The sequence below is a fragment of the Mixophyes fleayi genome, chromosome 2, assembly GCF_038048845.1.
Source record: "Mixophyes fleayi isolate aMixFle1 chromosome 2, aMixFle1.hap1, whole genome shotgun sequence".
NCBI classification, from domain to species: Eukaryota; Metazoa; Chordata; class Amphibia; order Anura; family Limnodynastidae; genus Mixophyes; species Mixophyes fleayi.
In genome coordinates this window covers 182,692,921-182,715,278 of record NC_134403.1, presented here as the reverse complement: position 1 = coordinate 182,715,278, position 22,358 = coordinate 182,692,921, and the positions used below count along the sequence as shown (strand labels likewise).

At 37.3% G+C, this 22,358-nt stretch overlaps 1 protein-coding gene across 1 annotated transcript; it reads right to left on the bottom strand.

The window, feature by feature from the left end:
- Nucleotides 1-671: 671 nt before the first annotated feature.
- Nucleotides 672-21,404, bottom strand: RFLNB (refilin B). The gene is made up of 3 exons (XM_075198080.1): nt 20,945-21,404; nt 6,670-6,776; nt 672-2,375 (listed from the first exon to the last, which is right to left on the bottom strand). Exons 1-3 carry the CDS (start codon nt 21,125-21,127, stop codon nt 2,045-2,047), a joined length of 621 nt encoding a protein of 206 aa, XP_075054181.1. The 5' UTR covers nt 21,128-21,404; the 3' UTR covers nt 672-2,044.
- Between the last annotated feature and the right edge of the window lie 954 nt (nt 21,405-22,358).

Genomic DNA, 22,358 nt, shown 5'->3' with positions numbered 1-22,358 from the left:
ACAGCAATTGTTGGACACTAGCTTCACTGATTCCGGAATTAGTAGGGTCTCCAAGCTCGTATTTAAAGATAGTCGCACATACTTACTACCTCATGTATGGTGATAAGATTTTGGGACAAGCTGATCTTCACAAATAGCTGTAAAACTAACAGTTATCAGTGTGTGGCTTGTTTATTTTTAAATCAGTATCTGCAGATGGTATGCTGGTGTTGCTGGTATAATACTGTTGTACCATAGGGTGAACAATCAAAACAATAAATAAAAATAAAGGCTTGTGGGAATCATATATGAAAGCTACTAAATATGATAGAGCCCGTCAGCATACCAACTACAGTTATTGTCAATTTCTAAGACTAACAGCTACCGGCTGAGGCTACTTAGCCATTTCTCTACATCAGTGAGTCATGCCTACTGAAATACTACATGCATTCATATGACATCAAGCCAGTTATAGAGGATCCAAGAGCAATTATCTTCTTAGAGCTTTCCATCACTTCACAAGTTCATTGTATCATGCAAACTGGAGATCTCATGGCTCTTTTACCCATTTCAGCAGATCATTGCAATATATTACAATTTATTCCTTTTACCATCAAAGTTATTTTGAAATCACTGACTTACACAATAGTGGTATTATATATATATATATATATATATATATATATATATATATACACACATATACGCACATACACACACACAAACTACACCTGAATCATAGACATCTTATTCCACATGCTCTTTTTGGAATCTAATAAAGGGTACATTTCATGTGATTTTATGTATTTTGATTTTAATTTACTTTCTGTGTATAATATGATGTAGCATCCATTTATATGATTTATGTGTGTAGTTAAATGTAATTGCCTTAGTTGGTCCCTTTAACGTCTGTCTCTTGTTTCATCCACACAATAATGTGTAGATCTCTATTTTGTCACATTTGGTGACAAAACTATATTTCGGTTCCCTTGAACGAAAAACATCATCCTATAAATTTCTCATGCTCAAACCCAGCTAAAAACTCTGATCATTGTTCATCTAAGTCCTTTGCCACCACCTTTTTTCACCTAGTATTTCAGGCTTAAATCATACTACACTTTGACTCCATTAACTTGCATGAAAGCATCTACTTTCCCTTTCCTTCCTGTTACACTTGCTACTTCTCTTGCATTCACAATAATTCTGCACAGTACAATCTTTACTAAATGCCATATATCAAGAATATATATATATATATATATATATATATATATATATATATATATATATATATATAAAGAGGATTTAGTTTATGGTTATCACATTTTAAATTGTTTTGCTGACCATCTAAGTGCTGTATTGTCTGTACAAAGCAGATGGGCATCAAAATAACCATGATTGCCCAATACCAAAATGCAACTTATCACAGAAGAGACTGTCTGTACAGGGTGTCAGTGAGACCATTCGATATATACCAGATGTATTTAACAATGAGCTGTCCACATTTTTCATGAAAGGGTTGCATACATGTAATTATATATATATATATATATATATATATATAAATATATATATATATATATGCAAGTTGGTCATACAATAGAGGATAGGGAGATTATGGAAATTCAGCTCCAGGGCCACCAGCTGGATAAGTCCCGACCCTATTATTGTCCGTGTTAAAATAACAAATTATTTTGGAATGCAGTTACGGATCACCTAACAATATTTGCTTTATAATTTTAGTTTAGTGTCCAATGCACTTTGTATGATACTAATTACATGCAAAATTGAATTTTAGTGCCTTGTAAAATACCCGTTGGCTTTTGGAGATCAGAGTGTAGACTATACTGTCACAGTCATGTAAATGTCCAGAGAAAAATATTTTCTGACTTGTACAGTGTTGTATGGGTAAAAAGTGCCATTAGCAGTCAGTTTGCTGATGAAGAGGTTTGCCTGTGCTTTATCTAAAATCTTGCAGGTCTGCCAAATCACACAATCTATCTTCTGAAATAGAGGGCTGCATATTCATTAGTCCATTAAAACGTAGAGGTAGATAAACAAGCCCTCAGTACTCATCCACAAAGCACTCATTGCCCACGTGTTCAGCTGACTCGAGCTCTACGCTGGACAGGAAACGCCTCATGCATTTCTTGCAGTTATAATCCAGGGTGGTAGTGTAGACTGTTTTTGTGTGCTTAGGATAAACAATGGTGGTGCTTGTGAATCTTTGCGGCTTGTTCTTGGGTTCAAAGTGAACTTCAGCTCTGTAGCTGCGCCATGTACAGTTAGGAACGCAGATCACAGTTTGACTGCATGAGGAGACACCTAGGCCCACTGGCATGTAGATGTTGTCAATGAAATGCTTCTCCGAGTCATATTTCACTGAGGAAGTATACCTGGAAACATAGACAGAAAGCCCAGTATTAGTGGTGATTGTCATCAAAGAACTACTGTTAAAGAACAAAATTAAAGTTAAAAATTAAATGTCCACTAATGCTTACTATAATTATATACTTATATACTCTGTGGATAATCTTTAGGGCACACACAGATGTCTTTTAAAATTAACTTGCTAGTAATCGTGAGAAATAAATTAAATATACGGAATACTGGTAATTAATGCTACATAAACTTATTAAGTTCAATATTGTTTTTATTTTATTTCAGAGGTTCTAAAACTGCAAGAGAGGAAGTAGTTACTAAGGTGCAAATTATTAAATAACTACCTAAATACCCAAACACAAGCGTTATTATGAGCGTCTATGGGATTTGAACATAGATGTTATTAAGAAAATGGACGATAGACTATGGATGGAGCCAATTAGTATACTCAGCATAAATAGAATGTGACAAACCATTCTGGGTCCATGTTTGTCACCCGTTTCTGTTTTTCAAGCTACATGCAGCAAATGCATGTGATCCTACTCCCCCTAACCCTGCTAATCTGAATGAATCAGAAGTCTGCAATCTAGGAAAATAATTCTGCATTAAAGATATAGGGCTAGATTTACTAAGCTGCGGGTTTGCAAAAGTGGGGATGTTGCCAATAGCAACCAATCAGATTCTATCTATCATTTTGTAGAAGGTACTTAATAAATGAAAGCTAGAATCTGATTGGTTGCTATAGGCAACATCCCCACTTTTTCAAACCTGCAGCTTAGTAAATCTGGCCCATAGACTGTAAAGAACAAGGTGAGTCCTGGGAAAACTGAGATGCATATAAACCCTATAGATTAATTTAATTGTTCATGTTTTATACTATTTGTGCGCTTACTCCCAACAGTTTAGGGAAAAGCAACAGTGATTGTGTGCTTAAGGCCTTATGTTTGAAATTTCAGAACACAAATGTATACCGGTCTGTTCACATTAAGTGTTCTTAGAAACCAATGCACAGTAATTGAATGCAATCGCTCACTTTAAATGATCAGCTTCAACCTCTCACATGAACAACTGCTTTGTCATCATCCAAACCCTGGTCCAAGATCTTCTCCGGTGATCAATGTGTGCAAGTAAAATGGTGTCCTCTTTTCTTGCATAAACCAGCATTATTTGTTTATTTAGGTGGAAAATGGAGATTTTGTTTTACACATTGTTACAGGTCACAGAGTTTGGTTCTCTTAATGCAAAACACAAAATATGCAGTTGGATGCAAAATGGGAATAACTACTTACTCTTCAAAAAAGAGCAAGGAAAATGTATTTCTATCCAAATGTATCTCGAGGTGCGTTCGCCTCTGCATCAGAAGTATATGCGCCTAGTTTATGATCATCATCAGTGTATACTTGCACCTGCCCTATAGCAAATGCAAAATATACACCTACTAACAGGCGTATATTAGAGATGTTCACTGACCTCCGTGTTTTGGTTTTGGATCTGGATTAATGTCGTGTTTTGGCAAAACCACACTTGCGTGTTTGGTTTTGGATCCTGATTTGTTTCTAAAATCCCTATTGCTTTGCTAAAATCACATAATTTGGCTCTTTTTTTATCCCTACATTATTATTGACCTCAATAACATTAATTTTCAATCATTTACAGTCATTTTTTGTCAAGTGACAAGAATACTGCTACCCCTCCTGTTTCTGTATGAGCAATGGCACTGAGCAATGGCCCTGGAGAATGGAAAGTGACAAGAACACTGCTACTCCTGTATCTGTGTGAGCAATAGCACTGAGCAATGTCACTGGAGACTTCAGAGTGACAAGAACACTGCTACCCCTGTTTCTGTGTGAGCAATAGCACTGAGCAATGTCACTGGAGACTTCAGAGTGACAAGAACACTGCTACCCCTGTTTCTGTGTGAGCAATGGCGCTGGATCTCCTGGGGAGGGAGGTACTTATGGAATCCAAAACCAGCTAGATCCGACATCGCAACAATGGCATTTTGCCTCGACTCAGATCCGTACAAAAGTAACGAGCCGGCTCACGAACCTACTCGGATCCCCTAATTTCGGGTGGGCTTGGTTTTCAGAAAACCGAGCCTGAGCATCTCTAGCATATATATGTGTTTCTCTAATGTAATAGGCCTATGCTTGCACGCCCGTTTCCTCCCCATTCCACCTCTCCAGGCGCAGGCAGGCATAAGTGCCAAAATCACACAATTCTATGTATATACGCATGCCACTTTTTGGGTAAACTCAGATATCATGCAAGACACGCTATGGAAACTGGCGTACATTCCTCCTGTATCAGCCCTATAATGTTAAGATAAATTATACTAATTGAAATTACAATACTTGAATCTTGCATTAATGTTGAAAAGCACAAAGTTTGTTTCTGTGCAGCCTGAGTTTCTTTCACTTCCTTTTTGCATAGATAAAAATGAGTCAATCAAGATAATGGACAACATTTTGTTTATCGCGGAGCATTGTAAATTCTCTAGGGTATAAGGAAGTAATTATGTCAAATTCACATACTGGAAATGCAGAAACTAGCCACACAATACATTCTTTGAGAGATGCTATCTGCGGACTTTGCCCTTTCCTTTAAAACACGTAGGACTGATACTGATTACTTATTTATGTAGGTCTAATACAATCCCTAGTTTGTTTTCATTTCCTAAATAATAATAAAACAGAAAAACTATAGTCATCAGTTATGTGTATACGGTGCAAAGTAGGGAAACAATATAATATATGCCAACAGTTCCCGTGTCAATGAATGTAATACTTGGTTTTAACTGGATGTTACAAATGTGATATTCAGGGGAATAAGCAGTGCCAAAAATATGCTTTGAACATTCAGTGCTTAATTTACCATCCGGTTTTACAATCATCTGGAAGGCATTCCGTTTAACCATGAAATCCGAAATGTCTGGTAAGTTTTTGCTGAAAGAATTTCTCAGGTGGAAAAACTATACTAGTGTTCAACATGGTGACTCTGTAAGCTCCTGTCTATACTATTTTATATTTATCTAAGGATAAAAAGTGCAATAAAACCGTTTGATTGAAATGTGTTTAGGGACATGCTTGGAAATAATCATTTTACTTTTCAGTTAACACTTCGTTATGGGCAAAATGACTACACTTGATTTATAGGAGGAGAGAGCACAATTTCAAGAAGGCAATAAAATGAGCTATGATAAATCCAAGAGGAAGAGATTGGAATTGATTTCCATATAACTAGATATCTGTGTGGAGTTTGTGTGTTCCCCCCGTGTTTGTGTGGGTTTCCTCCAGGTGCTTCGGTTTCTTCCCACACTCCAAAAACATACTAGTAGGTTAATTGGCTGCTTACAAACTGTGTATGTGTGCGTGTTAGGGAATTTACACTGTAAGGTACAACAGGGAAGGTACTGATGTGAATGGCAAATATTCTCTGTACAGTGCTGCAGAATTGGTGGCACTATATAAATAAATGCTGATGATGATGACAGCCATTGTGGAGTATGGTGCTGTTGGCAAGAGTCGAAGGGTATTTTTTGAGAAAGGGGAAGAGAACCTCGTCTGTGACTCTTGTAGAATTGTACCACCAAAAATGAGGTTATATCCTTGCCTTATCATACAGAGTGAGGTGTTTATAGTAATTTAGGCCAATAATAGATTTATATAAAATTAGGGACATTAACCATGCATATCAATAAAGTATTCCTTACTTTTTTAATGTGTAATTAGTGACAGTTTGGGGAGGTTTTCAAAGCAAGAGGAATGACATATACATGAGAAAAACTTAATTAGAGAAAGTGTACTTTGTTTGAGAAGTAGACAGCATATAAGATAACAAACATTATGACTGATTGTCAGATATGATGCATGAGGAAGTGTACTTTGTAGCTAAGTATTAACAAAATCAGCTGTTAGCAGAAGCAGCTGCATCTGCATCTAAAATATTTGCTCATGTCAGCTGTTTGCACTGCAAATACCACAAGTATAACACCAACATAGCCTTTGTAATACAAAGTCATAAAGTTTTACAAGTACTGTAACATTGCCATTCAATCAAAGTACAAGCAATACATACATGTTCATGCATTATATATAAAAGCTTCTAACAACAGTCAAATATAAAATCTCCATACTTTGACATCAATTTATTAAGGTCACCTCTTGTTTATATTTTATTTCTGCTCATGTGCACAGCTAGTATTTTCGGTTTGATTTAGCTTCAGTTACTACTGTATGTGAACTTCAAATGCTTTTCCGTTGGGACGTCATAGTACTAAACTACACCTACATCAGATCACTGTATTACCTTATCTCCTTGGGTGGCAGCGGATCAAACTCCACACCTTCTCCAAATGACAAAGGACATAGTCGTGGGGTGTAGCTGCTTGACAAACTTATTGATGATGAAGTACTCTAGAGATGAAAGAAAACACAAATGGTATTATGCCAACACCACCAAATATAATAATAAGGAAATAATCAGCGACTGATGACATTTCATTACTTTCTAGTTTTAAAACCTACAAATCTTAGGAAAAAAAGCAGAAATATTAACTAGAATTATAACATTCCTATACATACAGAAAAGTTAATTTAAAAGTACTCATTTTGTTTTTGACTACAAATACAATTGCCAGATGACTTTCATTTCAAAGGGGATATCAATATTCTTACTTAGATACCCACTAAATGTAATATACAAGTGGATTAATTTAAAAGAGCTACTAATAACAAATATGTAAACGTTTCAAAAGCAACGGAAGATATTTAAGAAAAATGCATGATAAGGGGGAAATTTGTGCTTATATAAAGCAGTTTTCCTGACAGTAGTTACATTGAAAGGCACCGCAGTCAACTTTTTTAGTAGAAACTGACTGATTATAAAGGATCATACAAATTCATACAAATCATATCTGCGAGGTATCCATAATCCCTATTAGCTAATCTTTAGAATGGCAGTCCGCTCAGAGGACATATGTTTACAAGATATTACCATGACTACCACGTATTGACGGGACACGTCACCCACCCTATTATTTTAGAATGCCCTATGAGAAGAGTCATCGCCATAGAGCTAGAATATTGCAGGACTCCATTGGAGAATATCCACAAAACGGACTCGTATATTACGAGACCCGAGATAGGCAGCCAACAACATCAATCTTAAATCTCGCCACATGATTGGAAGTAATCCTCACGTGACATCCACGTAGCCCCATACTGACAGTATAAAAGAGCTGTCAGTCGCGTCCTCCGCTAGCCACGACTAAGCACACATAGCGAAACGCGCGTCGGTGTTTCGCTGGATGCCTCCACTTACCTATCTATAAATCCTCAGATCCTTTCTAATGCTCCTATTAGATCTAAAGTTAGATGGAGTTTACATTAGGTAGCTAGCAATACACCTTATACAGATCAACGAAGATTACCTGCTAGATTACCGTGCCTCATAGATCCTTTGATAGCTAGACAGCCAAGGACATTTTCTAGCCAGCCAGGAGGAAAGTTTAATAACCAATGGCTATATTATAGAGACTCTTTATTATACCCTTTGATCATTCATTTATATTATCTAAACCAGACGTGGTGAGATAATTGATCCATTGGGCTAATTAATATTGTTATATATACTAATAGGATCTAGTATAAGGATGTTATTATTGATTAATGGGATGGAGTAGAGCATCCAGCGAACTTTTAAGTACACATCACGTTTTAACTTTTTTCATTTCATTTTATATTTCGCTGATAAGTCAGTAATAAAAGTTACGTCTTAAGTGTTCCATACTCCTTTCAAGATTTAGAGCATTTGTGCACCTACTAAACCCTTCTTTTATTAAACTTTCATCTGCCTCTCTAAGGAATGGTAGCACCCTGTACATAATAAAATATTATAATGTAAAAGGCAACACGGGATATGCTCTATCATTAGTGCGACTTATGCAGGCCCCCCTTTTTCCTCGTCCTTTTACCCTTTGAAATATTGATTATAAAGGACAATAGCTGCCACTCAGCTACATAGTAAATATACACATATAGGTATGAGATAATGTGTGTTTTAGGTTTAGAGGTCCTTCAAAGTCAAACTGTCTACCCTATCTTAAGAGAAATACGTGAGGGGTTTCCATACCTCCCAACATATGGGTATTCAGCATCAAGACAAGGGGGTCGTGGCAACATCCCCAGGGGCATTACTAGCGCTTTGAAGCACTAGCATGCTCCATACACTCCTCCTGTCCCAACACCACCATTGTGCCCATACGGCACCCGTTCTCTGCTGATGCAGTGAATTAGACATACCCCCAATTTCCCACCCGTGGGACACAGCAGGGAGGTATGGGTTTCCGCAGGAAATCATTAAGAAGTATAAAACTGAATACAAACATTACACAACAAGCTTCTGTTATGAACCTAAGAACAGCAGAAAAGATATCTGCTAAGCATTGGAAAGCTCAACAGCTTCCTAATCTGCTTATAAGGAGTGTGTTATCTTCCCTTCTCCCAATGTGTAACATCAGTAAGTTTAATGCTTGTATGTGAAGCAGTTATCAACATTGTTTGTTTAATAACTGTAAATTAGAGTTCCATTAAAGTTTTGGCTTCCACTGCCTTTATCAAGCCAACATGCATCAGCCTGAATGTAGATCGTGGGTTTGTTGAAGGGATTGACACTCTCTCAAGTTAAACTAAACACACAACTGAAACAAAAACGTTTTTTATCAAACATGCAAAAGCAAACTAAGATGTAAAATATAAATTATTGCCGGAATCTATAATCTCAGAAGAGAAAAAAGAAGTTAGGATTGTAGATGCATTATGGTTAATACAACACATAAAAGTATGAAACACGGTTAAAAAAATATGTGCATACTAAAGTGTAAGTGTGTGTAGACAGCATAGCATTATGCACACTGACTGACTTTGAATACATTTTATAAATTTAGGGATTAGTCCCATGAGGGATAACTGTATCACAGTGGCCCAACTGAAAATACTGTACATTGCAATTTATACAACAAGAGTCACTGTTTTAGAACAGAAGCAAGTATTTTAAATTGTGAAATATGTAATGTCCTTAGACACGCTGCTTTCTATGGGAGTGTACTGAGTGGTTATTAAATGGTACAAGTGTAAAAACAAATAAAATGAACACACTCGCTTACCAATTACTAAGAAGCTATCGAAACGGAGATAACCCAAAACACAGCAGAAATGGCGACCACTTCTATCCATCCAGATATCACTTTTTCCTCACACAGCAGTTATCACTTCTACATCCCCATAGGTGTCACAATTGTAATACTGAAGCACAATGGTAAAAGTACAAGCTGTGGTATGGACAGGTATAAGGCATATTTGATGTTTTTAACAAGTGCCATAGGCCAGTGACCAACAAAGAAAACATTGAAGGAATCAACTGTCAGGACTTACATCAAAAGGCTATTGTATTGCTTTATATTTAAAAGATAAAAATATGGCAAGAGGTAACCAGGCTTGTCATGCCTGAAGGTTGAGGTGCAACAATATCTGGCCACCCAAAACTGCAGTATAAATTTAAGGTCCGATGTCGACAGAAAATCCTTCATCATATGATTTGTTGTCCGCTCAATGGTGGTATTATGTGAATATCACAATCTACCTGAAATTGGATTGAACATCTGAGTAGCCTTGCGAGTTGCTACACCTTAGAGGGAAAGAGTGATTACATCTCGCTCTAGGGTCAAGACTTCCTCATTCCTTTAACCTCAAAAAATAATTAGGAGGTTAAATATGAGGGGGTGCTCTCCCAACTAAGCTATAGCTAAATAATACAAAATACAAATGCTGAAAAAGAATCACCTGAAAGGAGTTGGGTAATGAGGCACTCCAGTCTCTTGGGAAGTATATATTTATTTTTATTTTTGTCACTTTTCTCTTACTCTTTATCACTTGTCTTTATTTTAAATAAATAATTCGCCGACTCTATTGATACCTGGTCATTCTATTTTAAAGATAACTCCTAATAAAGCTTGTTTTTATACTTCCCAAGAGACTGCAGTGCCTCATTACCCAACTCCTTTTAGGTGATTCTCTTTCAGCATTTGTATTATTTGAGTTGCTACCTTACCAGCAACAAACGGCATAGATAAGCATTTAATTTGTTAATTCTATCTTTTCAAGGCACACTCATGATGTTGCTGCTACTGCTTATTTCAATGGTGCTTTAAATTATCATAAATACCTTCATATACTGGAAATAAGTAGTTATCCATTTAAAAAAAAGTATGATAAACTATGAAAAACACTTCAGGTACAGTGATGTACTTCATATATTACCTATGTATAAAGTTACACTTCTGTGTCTTCATTTACTATGTAGAAGTTCTGAATTCTCCTTTCTACCATTGGCAGAGTTCTATGTAATTCATAAGAGGCCACAATTGAAGGATATCCCTTCTAGTTTCAGTAATGAGCTCTAACTATCCTATGATCAGGCAGAGATATCCTTAAAACATTTACATATGTTTCCTTGAAAACACAACACACTCCATTATTCCTAGGAAGTAAGGTAACAAGCAGCAGGGTTATGGAAAGGGAAGCCTGTAATCTTTGTGGGGGTTTCTTTGCAACTTTTAACAAGCAGAACACATGGAATATAAATAAATATAAGTTGTGGAAAAAGCAAAAGATTGGAAGCACAGGAGACCACAGTGTTTTCAGTGTGTTGAAAACAAAATACTTGCCTGCCTGCTGATTAACAATACAATCTTATCAGAAGTAAATATATTTGCTTTATGTCAAGGCATATTTTAAAATAAAATTGTTTGCCTGTCACACCTTTAAAAAAGCACATTTAAAAAGTGCTTAACATATTACTCATGCACATAGTCCACGCTCATGTGTGCGTTCAGGGGAGAGCGTAGATGTTCTCCCCCAATATACAGCACAGGCTCAGAAATTAAAATCCAAATCACAGTTATTTATATAGCACCTACATATTACACAGTAGAGCTTACAATGTATGTGCCCTACCCTACAAAGATACACAGGTTAATTTCATCAAAAGGTCAATTAGCATACTAATATGTCATTGGAGGGGGGCAGGAAAATGGAGCACCCAGAGGAAACCCACACAAATATGGGAGAACATACTAATTTCACACAGGTAATTCCCTGGTTGGTACAAGCTCATGAACCCAGTGCTGTGAGGTAGCAATGTTAATCACTGTGCAACGGTAGTGCTCCATATTCATATGTTCTGCTGGATGTAGACTGAAGTCTCAGACTTAGTGTACTTTGTTAGTCGCATTATATTAAATAATAAAACCCTATCCAATCACAAAATGTCTTGCCCAATAAAGTCCCAAGAAAACTTGCTATAATGAATTACGTATAAATTGTTATTGCCACAACAGGTCAGTCCAAGAGGTTAAACGGGGCATAAATACTAATTCTACGGCAATAAATGTTTTAAGCGAGTCTCTGTATTCAAATTGAAGCAGGCACCTACCTCACTTGCAGCGGAGTGACACTGCAAAACGGATTCATGAGAAATATCCTTCATCTTCAACTCCAAACGTAAGTCTGACTAGCTTTAAGTTTGTGCAGCATTTTTACACACAATAAAACACATACTTTGTTTTTTATATCTCCCATGTGGACAGAGATTAGATAAGTAGCTGCCCTCACCCAGGAAGAGAGACCAAGGGCAACACCTGCAATCTGTGAAAAAGAAAGCAGTGCTACACCTCTAAAGTGAAATGAAAATAATTCTCTACCTACAATCTACATATAATATGTAACCTTTCACCTACACTGTACTCACAAGAAGGGTCATTTGATAACACTGCATTGCACAGCACTGGGGTCATGGGTTTGATTCCCAACCACGGCCTTATCTGTGTGGAGTTTGTATGTTTACGTGGGGTATGGAGTTGGTGGCGCTATATAATTAGTTCATGATGATGATTTAGGTCCTTTAATCTGTCTATTGCAAGTTGGACAATAAAAGCGTGTGTGAAATTAGCTGCTATGAGATTTTGCACCTAAATGCAATGTTAGTAAAGGAACCCTAAAGTTTGAATTTGTACCAACAATAAACTGGAGATTCCTGTAAGGCAGCCAAGCCTGCAAATAATGTAGCTGTAGGCAGGAAAAAGAACTGCATCCAGGAAGGTTGGTTCAGATGAAACTATCAAAGGGCAAAGAGGCCTATCGCTCTCAATATTGGCAAAGATCAACAAGTTTTAACACAAATGCACAGGGAAGCCTATATAATAAGTATCATGACTATATACACTTGTTCCACCACTATACCTGTTCTGTTATGTCATCTCGGATGGCACTAGTAGATTAAAGTAATTTAAAAAATGATTTACTCTTTGAAGAACGTATGCTCAATGTATGAAGGTTTTTAAATACTTTTTTTTGTAATAAACTATCTATTTTTTAACTTAATTGTTTCTTTACCTAAATGGAACTGAAAGTCCAAATCTGGCTCCCACATACACACATCTGGAAAGACTGGCCTTGGGAAGGGGTAATTTAACCCTTACCACTCTGAGACAACATTAATGGAGCAGCAGGGTATTGTTATTGTTATACTGCAGGGGGTTCTGATCAGGAGAACTCGTACTGTACACTGGATGACTTTTGTAACAGTGCTTGCTGAATATTGGGCAGACATAATGCAAAGCGCCTATTTTTTTAAATACTTTTTTAAAGAGCAACAAAGCTGTACTGTATGTATGGTATCATTTGCATGTTCTTTCCTAGCTTGTGTTGCAGTTTATTTTGTGGCTAAAAACATATAAAATGTGCTTTATTTATTTATCATATTTACAGAGTAAAGCACAGACAAAAATACATCACGTCCAGACTAGTAGTAAAGGTGCACAATATCCATGAAGGGGCTTTTGTGTAGCAGTACATGGTTTTTACTATTCACTAAGATTTATATCATAGTTGACTACTCTCCCGGACTCCCAGGAGAACAGGGCAACCTCTCGGTTCCTAACTACCTCAATAGTAAAGTGGCCCCGTCCCTGCTGTAATTGGTCAGAAAAATGCAACGATCGTTTAGGGGGCGGGGTGACATGATGCAATCTGCTGGGCCCCGCCCCCGACACGCCAACCTCCCCCCGATCTCCCGGAGTACTTCTTGCCAAAGTATGATTTATATTATGACATGCCATAACAGCTATAAAAATAAAACATAATTGTGGATTTTATTCATGAGACTAGCTTTATTGACGTCCTTTACTGCAAGCTGCTAGACTCACAGTTCATAAACCAGGAGTCCCAGCCCCCCACCCCAAAATAGGTCACCATGACATTCAGAATGACCCTCATTAATATGCTAACATTTCCGTATTTTATTTTTATACTATTTCTCATTTTATGTGCTAACTAATTTGAATAACAGCAATAATCCAATAAGTAATGCTACTGAATTGGATAAGTAATTCTTATGCATTCTATGTAACATGTATCTAACAGTACATTAAGTAAAATGAAGCAAAATTGAACCATAGGTTGTGAGTCTGTATTCCTGACTATAAGATGGGCCATGATCGAGAAACGACAAGAGCCCCTGTTCTGCATTCTCTTCTGCATAGAGTAGAAAGCTCCACAGATTGTAAGCTTGCGAGCAGGGCCCTCTTACCTCTCTAGGGGCATATTTAATAAAGGGATTGAAGAAATCTAATGCTGTCAGCTCTGCTCCGAAGAGCAGAGCTGGACAGCGCATGTGTGGAGGGATCACATGATCCCTCCCTGTCACTCATCGCGCTCTCTCTGCAACGGGGATCTGCGTGCGCATGTCCAGTTCCAAGAACTGGACATGCGCAATTGAAGAGTGAAGAGAAGACCTGGAGACAGCGCTTCCGAAGAGGGGGATAAGTATGATTTTTTTTTATCACTGAAACATCAGTTTTTCGGAACTGCTGTTTCTGTGCAGAGCTGTACATAAATGTGAGAAGTAGTTCAATCCTTATCATTGCGATAAGGATTGAAAACTACTTTTCACTTTATGTGAATATTGATAAATGTGCCCCTGTATGTGTTACCCAGTATTGTTTTATTACTATTTGCTCCCAATTGCAAACCACTATGGAATCTGCTGGCAGTATATAAATAAATGTTGTTGATGATTATTATAGAGCCTGTGAATAATAAGTGGTATTAGGACTTTAGTCCAAAAATCAAAAAGTAGATGGGGGCTTTATGTGCACAAAAAGGAGTAGCACTTAATCTTTAATTGTTATTTATCGAACAGTGCAGCAATATTTTTACTGCTGCACTGCTTGAATATCTCTGGCGTTGCCATAATATATATTCACAGTGAAATATAGATTATCTTCCCTTCAGTTTTGCTACACTTACAGATTCTGATGTGTGCCACCCACAAACACTGGCGGCATTGCTATGGATAGTAGTAAAGGTTCAACCTATGGACACGCCCCTGGGCAGCACTAGAAACACCATTTGTCAAAGCAGGACACACCCCCTTTCCATCTACAGACTGTCCGTGCTAGTGCTTATCAGCATAGGGTTCCTTTTTTGTTTTCAAATCTTGTGAAAATTAAAAGTTTTGTTTCTTCAAATAGTTTTGCATTGTGAGAGCTCCTCAGTGCAGTATAGGATATTTTAGTCATCATGTAATATACTACAGAAACAGTTTTACCACTCAAGAAATAATATGCACTAACACTCTCTCCACTCCAGAATTAATGGGCATCTCAACACATCCACTTGACAAATAACCAATAGCGTTATTACTGTACCCCAGAAATAATGACTAGCATTGTATCTCCACTCTACAAATAATGAATAGTGTTCTGAGTCCACTAAAGAAATAACAAATAGGATTGCGTCACCACTCTAGAAATAATGAGAACACCTGATTATTTTTGGAATGGAAATAACATACTATTGACTGAGCAATCTGTGAAGTGCTTCCACGACAGCACAAAAATGATAAAAATCATAGTATCTGGACTGACATGAAGATACAGTACTACTCAATATCACAATATATAATACACCTAATCCTAAAAAAGATTTGCTCCCTAAACCAAGAAGCAGGAACAGCATTGTATTACCAATCAAGGTTATGAGAACAGCATATCAAATGCAATGCACAGGCAACAACACCCAAAGTTTATGAAGATGAAGGTAATGCTGCACCAACAATGCAGAACTGGTGCACCATTGTTTAAAATACATACCAAGCTGTAGACTTCTAAACTGGTGGCTAGTGTACAAAATAGGCTGCTTATTGGTGACTAGTATGCAAATCAGGCCCTTTTCTAGTGCGTAGTGTACAAACAGGACCATTCATGGTGATCAGACCATAAAGCAGAATCCCATTTCCGTTATAAGTAGACAAACCCAAGTCATATCTGCTAACATGTATGGAAAACTGAGCTATAACTAATGTCAAGTATAATATGCTGAGCTATATCTCAGCCAAAAATAATATTCTGAGTAATATAAAGCTCCAAGAATATAAAGGTGATCCATAACCAAAGAAAATATACTGAGCCTTTACTAGTGCTAACTTTAGAAAATTGAGTTTTATTTTGTGCCAAGAATATTTATCTGAACCATGTCTGGCGCAAAATCCTGAACAAAATCTGGTGACAAGTCAGTAAAGCTGTCTCCTCTACTGTATGTTGCCAAAAATACAATGAGCCATATCTGGTGCCATGAATAATAATTGTTGAGTCATATGTGGAACCAACTATAGCCAATTGAGCCATATTTGGTGCAAATAATACAAATATGAGCCATAGCTGGTGACAAGAATAATATGCTGAGCTAGATCAGATGCCAAGTATATAATGATGAAGCATATCTGGTGTTAGGAATAAAATGTTTAGCTATATCTAGTATGCAGGTAGTTAAAAGAGCCATAAGTACTTACTGATCCTAAGTACCTCTGAGAATGCTCTTTCCTCTCATCCCCAGGTACAGCTATCAGCCTCATACTCATTGAGCACTCAGAGCTTTCTTTTTGCTCTGAACTCCAGCAGCTAATCAGTGTTCAAAGTAAGAAGGAAACTAAGGACTATCAGACAGTAATAGGCAGGTCTAAAGTCTAGGGGACTTTAGACCTGCAGAGGAAGAAAAGGGGCGGGTGTACTAGGGCTATTCGCTAGATATTGTTTACAGCTACCAGTTACGCATCTGCATTAGTTCACTTTGTTGTGGTAGATGGATATTCCCAATATGGTCATTATATAGCAATGTGGAAGAGTTTATTATACATATATTTCTAATTGTATTCTGTTAGTGTTTGAAGCGTATACAAACACCTTCCTTAGTTTGTATTTTCTATAGCCAGTAACAGCAGTGTAACTGCTTTCCAAGCACTTGATGAAATAAGCTGGTGTGGAGCAACTTTCTGTATTTTAAAGCACCATTTCTGAAACAAAAATTCAAATCCTATCCTAGATTCAACATGTATGCTTTTCAGGAACAAATACCCAATTTTAATATATATAATGTAATTCTAATCCAGGTGTACAGAGACTCTGAATTCTAGGAAAATAATAATTAGAAACTGCGCCCAAGGGGTTGGCCCCCTGTAACCACCATCCAAGGGGTACTTTAAAACTGCCTGTCACCCCTCTCGGAGCAGCCCTGCAACAGCCCTTCAACCTGGAATAGGAGCTAGTAATGAGTGAAGATGATAGGGGCACATCTTGGGCAGGGCAGAGGGGTTGATTTAAGAGATTTTGGGAGACAAATAAAGAGATGTATATTGGTGCAGTTTTATTGGCTTTGTAGTACTTTGTATTGGATTCTGTAAAATACAGACAGTAGCAGATGAAGAAACATTTGTGAGAAAAATAAGTGTAGCGGCTGCATTCAGAATAGACGGTAAACACGGTGGATTAGTGGTTAGCACTTCTGCCTCACAGCACTGGAGTTTGATTCCCAGCCATGGCCTTATCTGTGTGGAGTTTGTATGTTCTTCCTGTGTTTGCGTGGGTCTTCCCTATGTGAGTTCTCTGTACAGCGCTGCAAAACTAGTGGCGCAATATAAATAGATGATGATGATGACCTGGAAGAAGGGAATTGCATTAATGTGGAAAATTAACATTTTTGCAGTGATGCAAGTATGAGATACTTGCAGATTCCAGATTTCCTATATGCATGTAGACAGACTGGATGTGTAGAACAAGGGATAGTTTTGAGTCAAAGACAACACCTATGCAGCGAGCCTGAGGAGCAGGGTATATTGTTGTGTTGTCAACAGACTTAGGCATCTTAGGTACGCAGCTTCATTTAAGTAGCTTCTGTTGACTCTTGGATGCTTCCTAGCTCAGTTTTTGAAAGACTGAGTTTGAAGAAGTTTGAAGACATCAAAGAGGAAATGGTAGAAAGATTTTCAGTAACAAGAGCTATCAAGCCAATTGATGCTAATTGATACTATGCAGCATCTGTATGGTCAACCTAAACTACAATAACTGAGATATCACCGATTTCTATAGAAATAGAAATTTTATATCAGTACAAAAACATTTGACAGTCCATGAACGCTGCTTGTTGCTTTAGACAATATATTCAAGGTCGGCCACACCAAGTATAAGATCAACTGAATACCATCTCAGTACAGCTGCTGGACCCAGTAAGTTCAGTTGTCGGTATTGCCATCTCTGTTCCTCCTCTGGTGATCTCTGCAGCATCCTGGGTGAAAGCTGCTACCGCCGAACACAGACTATAGCTGTCCTGGTTTCATTTTCAGCTTTATGCACGTTGATCATGATGAGTCATAGGAGTGATGACTAAGCAAGTAAACCTTTCTTACTAAGGAGTTCATGAAGCAAGCAGTGAAAAGAGTAAAAAATGGACCAGTGGAGACGTTGCCCATAGCAACCAGCTTTGAGGAAGCATTTATCATTTATCTTATAACTACCTCCACTCCATATAAAGCTTGGTCGTATGAAGAACTTTATTAAAGCAATGGATCAAAGTGGACTTGGATTTGCCAACTTAAGAATTTTTTTTTTTTAAGGATCAGTGATACAAATCTCAAAGAGGGGACTCTTTCTAAGACCTCAAATAAGAGAACTGATCCAAGATGAGAGCTTCAATGGTCGGTTGAGTCTGGCTGAAAAAGCTGCATGGGAGTCTTTCAAGAGTAATTGTCGGAACTTCTTAAGGAAAATAAGGCAGACAACTATGAAGAAATAGTGGACAATATTTACAAATCTTACAAGACCATAGGATGTAACATGTCTTTGAAAATCCATTTCTTGGACTCGCACCTGGACTTCTTCCCAGCAAATCTTGGAGCAGTCAGCGATGAACATGGCGAACAGATCCACCAGGATATTTCCGTAATGGAAAAGCGCTATCAGGGCAAGTGGAGCCCAAGTATGCTTGCTGACTATTGTTGGACTCTTGAGACAAAATGCAGCAGAAAAACCTACAGTTCTATATTTTAAGTCAGTTAATCCTTTAAAATGTATTCATTTTTAATAAACATAATATTGTAAACTTTAATTGGGTGTCACTCAAAACCCTTACGTGATAGAGCCACTCTAAAACAATGTTTAACTTCAGCACAGAAAATACGAGCAGGGCCATCTCTACCGTCTGCTTTATTTCATTTGTTTATATCAGAATCCCTTTATGTGCAGCTCTGTATAATATATCAGTGCTTTATAAATAAATGATAGCAATAATTGTGCCAACAATTTCATTTTGATTGGAAAAAGCATCCACACTACAAGCGGCATTCATAGTGAACACCAGATAGACCATAAACACTTTTTACTTTCATGGTCCATACAGCGTTCAGCATCCAGTATATTCATTAAGCATAGATGCCTAAACTGCCCAGTGTGTACAAATCCTTAGCATGTACATACTCATACAAGTATCTGTAATCCTAATGTGTCTATGCAGTGGTATTTAGATGTGCCACTATCCTAACATGCTTTACTTGTTGTTTTATGATGACATGTTTTTACAACAGAACTATGTAAATATACTGGGATAATTGTTATCTGGGTTTATTTTTTTATAAAACAAAGTATATTTGAATACAATAACTCTCACTGGTCGATGTGCAGGAAAAGAGCAGACATACTCAGAAATGCCTTAATGATTAAAATGATTAATATGCACAAAACAGGGTATTAGAGTTTGCACAACATATGCTGTGCACAGAAAAAGAAATTCATACAGATTGACTGTACTTTGATTTACTAGTCATGTTTTTCCCAGCTGCAGTTATTTACACAGGGTGGAACTGCTTTATTATAGTTTTACAAGACATTTAAGAGACAAGTGTAAACGTGGGCTAAGTGGTGTTCTTAGTGAATTGAAATTATAATTAAATATGCAATCCCATTAAACAATGTAGTGCATTTTTTAACATAAAACACTGTGGAAGGCAATAAGGAAAAGCTTATTATTAAACAATTCCTTGGTTTGTTTCTTCAGGCTGCTTTATAATTCTGTATGGTTTACACACTACCATGGCAACCACAGTTACAAGGCACATGTGCAGAGAGGAACCCCTCTCAACTCTGTCTGCACTGTAAAATCCTCATCCTCCTTCTGCCATCGCATGAAAACACAGGCTTTCTAGAGAGTACACCATTCCAGCTGAGTGTATGTGAGTGACTGGCACCCATACTTGTCTCAACTCTGAGAGATTTTGAAAAGGAAATAATGATTTGCAGGAGCATATCTGAGAAAAATGAGATGCATGCTTTAAAGGTACTTAATTTGCTATTTAAAGAAGAAAATAAAAAGACTATGTGGAGTTTATGCTTTAACTTGCACATACGTTCATCTTATTCTAGTGATGCTCCCAAAATATAGTCTGTAACATAATTAATCATATTTTTATAAATATAACTTATTTCATCTTTACACATGTCCCCACCAGTCTAGAAATAAATGAGATTAAAATATGTGAAAGCTGAAAAGATTAAAGTCTTAAATGAATAAGGAAAGATAAACAAACCCAGACATAGGCAGACAGGTGTGTATTTAAGAATTTTAAGACACTGACAAATTAATACATTGTTACAATTTACCAGATGAGACAGATGGATTATATAGTGATCTGTTATGAAACCTGCAGCTGCAGAGCTGAAACACTACGTACACAGTATGTGCTGCACTTGCAATAACAAGTAACTGTGCTCCTTCCTGTCTAGTATTGTGAGTTAGGGGAGTTTAAGGACATTTAGGGTCAGATGTCTGGTTTAAGGAAAACCCTCTTTCTCCTGTATAACTCTATTACATATCTTCATATTTTGGTTGTTGTGGAACTACTGTTACACTTTACAGCTTGTCCTATTTAGAGGACGATCTGTAAAGTAGTTCGAATTATTTATAGCGACATAACAAAAGTTTAGATAAATTCCAACCAGTTTTTATGTAGTTGGAACTATAGATGATGAGTGTTCTGTATGTTTAATTTAACAATAATCCCGATATTGGGACACTCTATAGTATTATCACTTTATACCGATGTTTTATCAGGATGTGACACGTAGAGTATGCGGATCATTATTCTCGGCACTGGCCACTGACCCTAATGTCAGTACTGAACACGACTTTACTCACTTTACCTGCACTGTTTGTCCGGAGATATCGTGATAAGAGGATTTCTCAGCTGCTGCTGGAGTCAGAAGCCAGTTGCTGGGACATGGGCTCGGGGGGAGCCCTGAATCCGGACTGTCCAGCACCCTCTCACCCTTCTTCTTCATGTCCAGCAGATCGGGGACATCCTGCAGGTTTAGCCTCCCAACCATTGCTATTCCGTGCTCTGCTGGGCTACAGGCCAGCTATCTGGATGGCTATGTCCCCTGTGAAGATGCTGCTGGCCCCTTCCAAGTCCAAGTGTATATAATAGTTATCAGGAAGCAGTACGGACCAGTTACCGAAAATTAGATCCCCTATGAGACAGTTACACAATCATTACAGATTCACAAGGTGAGTGAAACAGTCTCTACCAATACACCAACTTTCAGAGGAGCTCCCTGGGCTGCCTGGTGGATGCGAGAGGCAGAGTAACAGCATAAGGGAACTTGTCCCTGTAATAGTAGCAGCTCAGTGTGGGATAGACCCGCCTTAAGATGCCTCCCCCAAGCTGAAGTTTACAGCTGAACTTGCAGGGTTTATTATTAAGCTTTAGTTAATTGTTAATATGCAAGCATGGAGTTCTCACGCCTAAGGACACTGACATTATATATCCCATTCCTTAAAAGGGTTTAGTGTGTATTGAATCTCGTATTTCATTGTGTAACTGATTTAATAGTTTTTTTATATAATGAAATATACTTTTTTTGGTATATATAATTTTAAACCCATTTGTTATTATTATGCTGTTATTATTATTGTTATATTTCTAGTTTATGAATGGTGTAAATCTCTGTGTAAACAGCTGTGAAAAATATATTTATAATACATGACTACAACAGATGACATTTATTGATATACCTGTAAATAATATTTTTATAGTTGGAGTGCTCTGACAGGAGAACATACCAATTATACATCCTAATGAGTGTCACAGCAGATTCACTGTACTCTGGTAACTGTAGCTACAGGTCACTGAGCTGGGCAGCATGCAAATATCTTGTATGCTGATTAATTGGTGGGACTCAGAAGACTATATAGATATATTCCTCCTCAATATATATTTTTAGACAGCTCGCTTTCTCCTAAATAGTTATATACATTTCACTATTTTCACATTATATATTTTTACACAGCTCCTCTTTCTCTCTACTATATATCCCTATATAACCTTTCTCCAAAAACAGGATATTCTATGTTATTATTTATGAACTGCCAACAGATCACACAAAACTATACTTTGAGGGGATCATGATACCATTAAATTGTGCTCTGCCGCTACATGGATTCTACCACAGAAAGGTGAAATCCACAGCAAAGACATTAAACAACGGGTTTAAAGGAGATGTCCAGTTTTGGACAACCTTTAGTGTTGTATCCACAATGGTTGCAGAGTGTACAGTG

Coding starts and splice junctions, on each gene's coding strand:
- RFLNB (XM_075198080.1), bottom strand. CDS start 21,127: ATGGTTGGGAGGCTAAACCTGCAGGATGTCCCCGATCTGCTGGACATG. Junction 6,777..20,944: donor TCTCCGGACAAACAGTGCAG/GTAAAGTGAGTA, acceptor TTTCATCTCTAG/AGTACTTCATCATCAATAAG. Junction 2,376..6,669: donor CTGCCACCCAAGGAGATAAG/GTAATACAGTGA, acceptor CTATGTTTCCAG/GTATACTTCCTCAGTGAAAT.